This window comes from Malus domestica, chromosome 06, assembly GCF_042453785.1.
Source record: "Malus domestica chromosome 06, GDT2T_hap1".
NCBI lineage: Eukaryota > Viridiplantae > Streptophyta > Magnoliopsida > Rosales > Rosaceae > Malus > Malus domestica.
Window position 1 is genome coordinate 3,127,347 of NC_091666.1, and position 10,029 is coordinate 3,137,375.

General features: G+C 40.4%; 1 protein-coding gene and 1 pseudogene across 1 annotated transcript; one reads left to right on the top strand and one right to left on the bottom strand.

Annotated features, from left to right (window-relative positions):
- Positions 1–912: 912 nt before the first annotated feature.
- LOC103436838 (disease resistance protein RPM1-like) lies at positions 913–4,013 on the top strand. Its single transcript, NM_001328943.1, is given in 1 exon segment — positions 913–4,013. A coding segment is annotated over 1 exon segment (2,826 nt). The 5' UTR covers positions 913–961; the 3' UTR covers positions 3,788–4,013.
- LOC103409485 (folate synthesis bifunctional protein, mitochondrial-like) lies at positions 3,958–6,776 on the bottom strand (annotated as a pseudogene).
- Positions 6,777–10,029: the final 3,253 nt, after the last annotated feature.

A 10,029-nucleotide genomic window follows, 5' to 3' on the forward strand; every position in this document is an offset into this window, starting at 1 on the left:
CACCATTCAGTTTTTCCGCGTAGTTTACATAGGAAGAAAAAAAAAAGGAATAGGCTTTTTAGTTAAAATGATTTCTAAGATTTGCATGATACATAACTTTGGTTCCTGCGGTTTAAAATCAATAGAAGTAGTTTCTAAGATTATCCATCATCTATTATTTTCAACATCCCGTTAAAAAGCTCATGAACCACTTAACGAAGTTTTTTAATGGAAGAATCAAAATAATGGACGGTGGACAATTAATACTCGATAAAAAGCCTAAGGAATATTAATACTCCATAAAGATGGATGATTGGGTAATTGCTAGGAAACTTGTACTGGTCAAACGACTGCTTCCAGATCCGGTTATATGCGGCAACGTGTTGTTTCATCACCCACGCAACTAAACTTTGTCTAACTCGACCTTTTATTCAATATTTTTTTTTCGTACAAACGATATTCTACACTAACTAATATTATATTGAAGAGTGAAAATTTGAACCCGGAAAGTCAAACAGAAAAATCCAAACCACGAGGGCACATAGAACACAAAAATAAAAAAACTTTTTATTTAATTGCAATGATATTTCACAGGGTGGATGACTTGATATTGAACGCTATCCACAGGAGTTAGAACCTAATGGCCTCCCACCTACTAGTAGAGAAGTATACAACTGGACCATCACCATTCAGTTTTTCCTGGTAGCTTACAAAGGAAGATAAAAACAAAAAAATAAGGAAGCTGCAAAGTAAAGAGATGAGCAAATTGTTTGAGAGAAAACTTTGACCATTTCTGTGGTAGCAATAAAATTGGACCATTTCTCTTGTACCACCATATAACCTATAAAAAGGAGGCAGGAATTCACATAAAACAGCATCAATATTTTTTAAGATTTAAAAAAAAAAACCCTTTGTTTTCCCAGCAAACACTAACCATACATCATCTTCTCAGTTTCAAAACAAAAGTTCAAAGCCAAAAGAAATGGCAGAAAGTGTAGTTACCTTCTTGCTCGACAGGCTCACCTCCTTGATTGAACAGGAGGTGAGGCTATTCTCAGGGGTCCGAGCCCAGATCGAGGATATAATCGATGAGTTGGAGCGCATTAAGGCCTTCTTAAGAGTTGCTGATGCAAAGGAAGATGACGACCCTCAGCTCAAAGTGTGGGTCAAACAAGTCAGAGATGTGGCTTATGAGATTGAAGATGCGCTTGATAAATTCAGGCTTTCCCATTCACATGTTCATAGGCATGGATTCCATGCATCCCTTCGTAAGCTTTCTCGCATCATCAAGAAATTAATAGCCCGGCGACAAATTGCTGGTGATATCCAAACCATCAAATCAAAGATCAGAAGCCTCTCCGAGGGACATGTCAAATACAAGCTTGATGTTGACCCTGGCTCAAGCAAGGCTCGGAAGCCTTGGTTCCGTCAAGGCGATGCCCTTTTGCTGGAAGAGGCTGATCTGGTGGCAATCGGTGAGCCCAAAAGGCAGCTGATTGAGTTGCTTATGGCGGGTGAATCTGGACGCCAGGCAATCTCGGTGGTTGGGATGGGAGGACTGGGGAAAACGACCTTGGTAAAGCAAGTGTACGAGGATGCAAGAGTTCAGAAACGTTTTAAGGTACATGCTTGGATCACTGTTTCTCAACCATTCAAGATAAAGCGGCTCCTAAGACACGTAGTTCAGAAAATCTTCCAAGTTATCAGGAAACCAGTCCCTGAAGAAGTTGATAGTATGAACACCGACCAGCTAAGAGAGAGAATCAAAAAATTACTGCAGCAGACCAGGTACCTGATTGTTCTAGATGACCTTTGGAACAACGATGTGTGGGATGCCATCAATCATGCACTGCCCCACAACGGTAATGGTAGTCGTGTAATGATCACTACCCGTAATGCTGCTGTAGCCTCTGCCTCTAGCATGGAAAACCACGGTATGGTCTACCATTTAGAGCCCTTGTCTCCAGAAGAGTCTTGGACTCTTTTCTGCAGGAAGACATTTCCAGAAAACTCATGTCCGCCCAACTTGGAGGGAATTTGTCAAAGTATCTTAAGGAAATGCGGGGGACTGCCCCTTGCAATTGTGGCAATCAGTGCTGTTCTGGCTACAAAAGACAAGAGAAACATAGAGGAATGGGCTGCCGTTTCTGGAAGCATTGGTGCTCAAATTGAGGAAAATGGCCAACTTGATAACATGAAAAAGTTGTTGTACCTCAGTTTCAGTGACTTACCATACCATCTCAAGTCTTGTTTCTTGTATCTAAGTATCTTTCCCGACCTCTATCAAATCGACCATATGAGATTAATTCGATTATGGATGGCTGAAGGATTTGTTATTGAAAGGGAAGGAAAGACACCAGAAGAAGTTGCTGAGAGTTACCTGAAGGAGCTATTGGACAGAAGTTTGATCCAAGCAGCAGAAATAGCAACCGACGGGAGGGTTAAATCATGCCGGATCCATGATCTTTTACGGGAGATTATCATCTCGAAGTCTAGAGAGCAAAACTTTGCAGCAATAGAGAAAGAGCAAGGTACTATGTGGCCGGACAAAGTTCGACGCCTGTCAATTTTTAACACATTGCAGAATGTAATACCAAAGAGGACCCCTTCTCATCTACGCTCGCTGCTCATTTTTGGGGTAGAAGATTCACTTACTGAGTTTTCGATACCAAAATTGTTTCCTAAAGGTCTTCCGCTGCTTACGGTATTAGACTTGCAAGGTGCACCTCTAGACATGTTTCCAAGAGAGGTTGTCAACCTTCTTCTTCTCAGGTATCTTAGTTTGAGGGATACCAAGGTGAAACAAATCCCAAGCTCCATCAGGAAGCTTCAAAACCTAGAGACCCTGGATCTTAAACATTCTCTTGTTGTTGAGTTGCCTCCAGAAATTTTGAATCTCAAGCGCCTTCGCCATCTCCTGGTGTATCGGTATGAAGTTGAATCTTATGCACGCTTTAATTCCAGATTTGGAGTTAAGGTTCCTGCAGGAATATGTGGCTTGCAGTCGCTCCAAAAGCTGTGTTTTATTGAGGCAAATCATGACAATGGTGCTTTAATGGCCGAACTTGGCAGAATGAATCAACTGAGGAGGTTGGGCATTTTCAAGTTGAGGACAGAAGATGGGGTCACCGTGTGCTCATCGGTTGAAAAGCTGACCAACCTTCGCTCGCTGTCTGTATCTTCTGTGGAGAAGGAGATGATAATTGATCTGACACAAATTTCTTGTCCTCCACAGTTCCTTCAGCGACTATATTTGACAGGGCGTTTAGAAAACTTACCGCACTGGATTTCTTCTCTTCATAACCTGGTGAGACTCTTTTTGAAATGGAGTCGGCTAAAGGAGGATCCTCTGGTACATCTCCAAGGTTTGCCAAATCTGGTACATCTTGAACTGCTTCAGGTTTATGATGGAGAATGCTTGCATTTTAAGGAAGGAGGGTTTCCAAGTCTAAAGCTATTAGGTATCGACAAATTAGAAGGAGTGGAAGAGATTATCATAGATGAGGGAGCAATGCCCTGTCTAGAAAAGTTAATAATCCAGCGCTGCAACTTGTTGAAGAAGGTCCCATCAGGCATCGAGCATTTAAAAAGTTTAAAATTGCTAGAATTTTTCGATATGCCAGATGAATTGATCCAGTCACTACTTCCTGATGGTGGAGAAGATCATGGGAAAGTTGCTCACATTCAAGCAGTTTACTATTCCTATTGGAGAGGTGGGGGTTGGGATGTGAATTCATTAGAGATCATTCATCCAGCAACTTCTTCTGCCATGAGGAGGCTTGAACCTAATATCCTATGGAAAGCATAGTTTAGGTTACTGCCTATAATTTATTTATTTGCTTTATCATTCCTGGAAGGAGAATTCAACCTTGCGACCTCTTCCAACATTGTGGACGAGAGATAACACTAGAGCAATAGCAAGTTGGTGGCTCTGGCCTATGATCAATAATTGTAAAGAAATCTATCATGAATTCATGATTGAGCTTCTACTACTGCTTGTAACTTTAATAATTCTTGTACTCTTTTACAACAAATAATTTTTGGCTTTTAATAATCATGCCTTCGGTTGATTGGAAAATAACTTCATTTATATGTAATTAGGCAAAAGCATCAAAGGAAAATCATTGTACATCGGACAGGCTCCTCATGTTCAGTAGTGAATTTCAGAAGGTTGTAAATGCCTTCCTACTTCCTAGTACACACAAAGACCAGCAAAATTGGCTCCCGAACGTTTTTAGTTTTTCTTTTCAACCAAAACAACAAAAGAAAAGAAGAGAGGTTACCCCAATGATTTCAGTTTCACTTTAATCAGTTAATGACTGAATTGACGAATAGAATAAAATAAAATAATTGCAATTACCTGGCCTGGGCATGGGCACGGCCTTTCTTGTATATTGTTTATCCTTTCCTCTGAAAATTGAAATAGCTCCCTTTGTGGTTGGTCACAGAAACAAAGACAAAGTAAAACTGAGAGCCCTAGACACTTCATTGGCCGCCGCCCTACATTGCACCTCAAAACAGATGCTAACTCATCCATTCCCTCTTCGTGAGTATTTTCCCGGCTGTCAAACGCTTTTCGCCAATCTCTGTTTTTTATGCTTTTCATGGGTTGAGTTGTCATCATTTTTTCTAACTTGGAGGAATAGATCTCCTCTGTCTCAGTATTGCATCACATAGTTTCACAGCATCTACATTATCTCTTACATTATGTACTCTTACAATATTTGCTCCGCCTAGAACTGCAAGCAACAGTAGCAGCATCTCTCTCAGTTGCAGCAGTGCGATTACAAACTTCACCTAAAAATTTCTTTCTGGAAGGTCCAATTAGTATGGGCGCACGAGACAAAGCCAAACTTTTCCTCCCAATCTCTGCTTGAATATTTGGTAACCCCATTAAGATTTCCAAATTGTGTTCACGGTTCTTTGAAAATCCAAGTCCAGTGTCAATTATCATCCTCCAAGCTGGGATGCCTAATATTTCAGCTTCTCTCACTTTCAAGTATAACTCCGAGGCAACCTGCTTACAAGCATTATCATATTGCAGGTTCTCACTGTTCTGCATTGTCCAACTGCCCAGCAGATACAACATTTACAATATGAGCACCTTTACTGACTGCTTCTGCTGCACCTTCTGAATAAAATGTGTCCACAGATACAATCTTTCCCTCTGCTTCAGGCAGCCCAAGAACCGCTTCTAGGACAGGAGTTAGTCTATCCAATCCTTGTTGAACTGAAATCCTAGAAGCCATTGGCCGCGTAGATTGTGCACCAATATCAATCATATCTGCCCCTTCTGAAATCATTGAGCGAACCTGAGAAATTGCTGCGCCTACAGACTGAAACTTTCCTCCATCACTAAAACGATCTGGGGTCAGATTAAACATACCCATTACCGCGGTTTTCGTTGACCAGTCCCAAAAGCCATTTCCGATGGGTAAAACCCTCTTCAGTCCTTCCTTTCCAACGAGTGGTTCACCGCCCAATTTCTCCCAGGAATCAAAAAGCCCACCAGAATGCAGTGAGAAAGAATGCCAACAAGAAACTGTATCGCTGTCAATAGTTGACCCCAGTAAATCCATTAGTGGGGCCATTAAAAATGGTCTTTCCCAAATTTGTTCATGGGGAACCCTAAGAATCTCAGAACTAATTCTTCGCTTTCCATGGAACAATATATCTAGGTCGTTTGGCCTGGGACCATACCTTATGCCGTCAGTACGACCCATGTCCTTTTCAATTTTCTTCAGTGCTCGTAGTAACTCATGAGGCCCAAGTTGTGTAACAGCTCTAACAGCAGAGTTGAGAAAATTAGGTTGATCAGTCACATAGACTGGTGCTGTCTCATACAGGCAACCATGTCTAGTGATGTGTATGCCCGATTTTCTCATTAACCGCAAGGCTTCGCTGAAATTATGCAGAGTCTGTCACCCACATTGCTTGCCAAAGCAAGCACTACCTCCTGATCCGGAGAATGAACTTCTGCTGAGAAATTTGGTAATGAATGCATGAAAGTAATACGCAATGCTGCATTGAAAATGAAAACAAGCATCAGGAAGCCTTTATCGCGATTGTACATGCATGGATCTCTTCACCATTGAAAAACCGAAGTTTATATTACTCTAGGACATAAAAAAAGGAGCAAATACAACTTCGTTTCACCTTGACAATACTTTGTGACATCATTCAACCGCTTCGATGTGGGCACGATCTGCTTCCATGTATACATGTTAGCACTTAGGAGTGGTTTATCATCAAAGAATCTGCAAGCCGTATTACTGAGTCATTTTCTTCAGAAAAAAAGAAGCAGAACATTCGCATTCCACAAAATTAAGAGCTACAAGGGTAAACTAGAGGATATGCAAATCACCATTTTTTTACATTTCAAAAGTACCAAACTTCAAAGAAAGAGAAATTGAGCTTACTCAAAGTAGGAAGTTCAATCGAGCAGAACTGGACAGCTTCGCGGGTGATTACTGCGAAAAAGCTCCAGAGGTCACCAATGGCGGTTTTGTGATGGGCCAACTGGTATGGATAATCCATTGAATAGTTCTACAATGGCACCTGCTGGAGTATGTCGACCAATTTCCCCAATCATATCCACACCAGAAATCCCAATTCCCAAAATCTACTGCACCTAGCATTACTCTAATAATAATAATAATATATATATATATATATAGAGAGAGAGAGAGAGAGAGAGAGAGAGAGAGAGAGAGAGAGAGAGAATTTACCTTGTTGGGAGATGGGAGAACTGGACACTGGAGCGGAGAGGGAAGAGAGAGATGAGCGAGCGAGTGCGGGTTACGTTAAAACCAAGGAAGATATATCGCCGATATTATCGATTTTTAAGGGGATCGATATTTTTATAACTATCCAAATGGGTTTCGTGATAATATCGCGATATTATTGATAATATCGTGATATTTTCGAAATTATCGCAATAGATTTGGAACTGGGCACTCGGACAAGAACGCCGGAGATGGATCTATGCGAACCCGAGTCGATTTCGTCCCAAAAACCTTGCAAAAACACGATTTTGAACTTAAATTTCACATATAAGCTTCAATGTGGAACAGAAAGAGGTAAATCGAAGCTTACCTAACCGGAGAAATTCAAGAAACTCGCTGGAGTTCCTACGTTCGCCGAGTTGCAGGGACGAGAAGGAGAGGGAGAAAGACGAGGTTGATGATGACGATGGGTGTCTTCCTGAAGCAGATGCGATGGTGTGCGTGTGTGTATGTGGGTCTCGGACTCGGTGCAGAGAGAAATGAGAGTTTCCAGAGAGACGACGCCGACGAGGCTAAGGGAGAAGAGAGATCGACATATCTCTGTGCGTGTGTGTGGGAGAAGGGAGAAGAGAGATCGACAGATCTCTGTGTCTGTGTGTGGGAGAAGGGAGAAAGGAGAGAAGAGAGAAGAAGGATCGAGAAAGACTGAGGAGTCTCTCTGTGGGTTGTTGTGTGTGTGCGTGTGTTGTGTGCGTGTGTAATGAGAAGAGAGAAGAAGGATCGAGAGAGACTCAGTCTCTCTGTGCGTGCGTTGTGTGCGTGCGTGTGTTGTGTGCGTGTGTAATATAATCAGAAATTCAACACCACATGCAACCGCATGCCCATATGCCTTTTTTACTTTGAGAACAATTTTTTAGGAGGAAAGTGTATTTGGATTTAAGACCTTTGCTGGTAAATTTTAAATTTAAAGGTGTGAAAGATTCTCTTTTCTTCTTGGGTACCCCTCATTGTGAAACGGGTTATATCAATTTTCTTAAATAATAAAAAAAAAAACAGTAGTATCTACATTAAGAGAGTGGGAAAGTGGACTAAGCATCACAATGGACTAGTAATAATATCCTTCAAACTTGTTTTTAACGAGAATCGAAATTAAAACCTTACAGTTACCAATGTAAAAGAACAATTATTATAATTTTTTTAAACAAAAAAGAAGAAGAGAGAAGAAAAGATAAGCTCGCAGAGGTTGAAAGGGTGAACCCAGTAACTGTCACTGGATTCAGAACATGTGTGTGTGTGTGGTGGCGTGTATGTGTGTGTGTGGTTGGGTCACCTCAAATCAGTTAAATAAACATCCTTTAAATCCATCATGTTTGCCAGCTCGCTATATAATCAACTTGATAATGTTAAATCCATCATGCAATGCATTTCCTTTCAATTTTTTGTGATAAACTAATAGATAATTGACTAAATAAACATCCTACAAAGTTTCAATAAAAATTTCCAAGTTTTTCTTACAATTTCCGTGGTTTCCATGTAATTTTTATCGATATCGATATTATCCCGATATTTCCATCGATATTTCCATGTTTTCGGACTACCGATATTTTCTTCCTTGGTTAAAACTTAAAAAGAGAGAGGTTTTGCTTTCGGTTTTTAATTTTTTTTTGCTTTTAATCAGAGGATATTATTAGAAGAAGCTAACTTTCAAGGACTCTTACGACTTATGAAACTTTGTAATCGAAATCGTTTATATTATAAATCATTTTATAGATATTTTTTTTTAATCAATAAGCAATGAAATCTTATGAATCATCCACTAAATTTTGGGGAGCCAAACGTTGTTCTTATATAAAAACATCTATCAAGTGCTTCTCCATAAGCACTTCTAACTTTTTACGCAAAATGTACGTAGCCAGAAAGTGTTTTTAACCATCCCAGAAACATTCCAGACAGATATCATCTTATGGTAATTAGGTGTCCAAGTTTTCATTAGCTTGTGGGATCAGTGTGAGAGCTGAAAATTTGCAGCCTCTTTGTACGCAATCATAGAGAAGTACTTGGTTGATTATAATATAGGCAAATGATTCAGATTAGGACCTAATCAAATTATTCTGGTAAGATAAGGAAATTATGGGTCCTGTAGTCCTAACTTTAAGCAACAGAAGATAGGGGGTTTCCACATTCTTTAGGAGGAGTGCACCCCTTATTCGTTTTCTCTCTGCCAGCACAGAGAAAAGAATACCCTAGCAGCAATCGCGCCACTGGCACTTGCGAAGGCGCAAGAGGAAGGGGAAATGGCTAGGAGGAAAGGTAAGGATGCTGCCAGCCCAAGCTAAACGAGAAAACACCGAAAAACCCCGGGAAGTCGAGAAACGGGCATGAAACCCAATTTTCTCCCCATGCTTTCCCAAATCTCATTTCTCATCTAGCCATAAGCTTGCTCTCGAAGTGTCCCCTTGCTTTACCGGCTTGCCAGAAAATTTGGGCGAAGGGTGGAACAATTTGAGTCGTATCAAAGGTGTTTTACACACTCCCTTCGACCCTCCCTTTTTTCTTTTTTTTCGTTTGGTTCTCTGGTTCTCTTTGTAGGTGTTGTTGTCGACGGTTTGGATCTTAGTGTTCGATTTGGTTCAGCGTTTCAATATTAATCTTATGGTTCATGTGTGATTTTGGTTTTGGTGCAAGGATCTTGGGTGCGGCGAGTTGCTCTCTGGTGTTGGAGATTAGGGTTCCTTTTGTTGCTTTGTTTCTTTTGTTGGGCTTAAGCTTAGTTGGGCTTTCATAGATGTTTTGGGTTGTTGCTTACCTTTTGCCTTGACCCTTTGTTGTTTGTACTTTATTTCTTAATTAATGAATGATCTCTTTCCGACCCAATTAAAAAAAAAGACAATTTTTAGGTTCTTAAGGAGTATGATTATCTCCCCTCCAAATTCTCTCTCCTTTCCGCTCTCACTTTCTTCATTGTCTTTCTCTCTCTATAAATAAGTCAGCAAAAATAAGATGTTAATGTGACTTAATCGTAACCCTTCAAATAAGAGAAAGGAGAAGGGGAGAGGAATTTGGAAGGGATGGATATCTACTCCGGTTCCTAATCGTTGTAGGGACAAAGGGTCTCAAGGACTAATCATGTTATTGACCCATAGGGAGTATATATATTGTGCTTTGTTGTATTGTCTAATCCAAGAATTACTATTGACAACAATGCAGCTAAGCTTCTTGCCTGACCTAATTAGTAGAGGCAAACAGCAGTGTAGTACAAGTGCAAGTGAATTTAAAGGATTACCAATTCAACGAAGAAAAACAAAACAAAACATTGGATAATTTG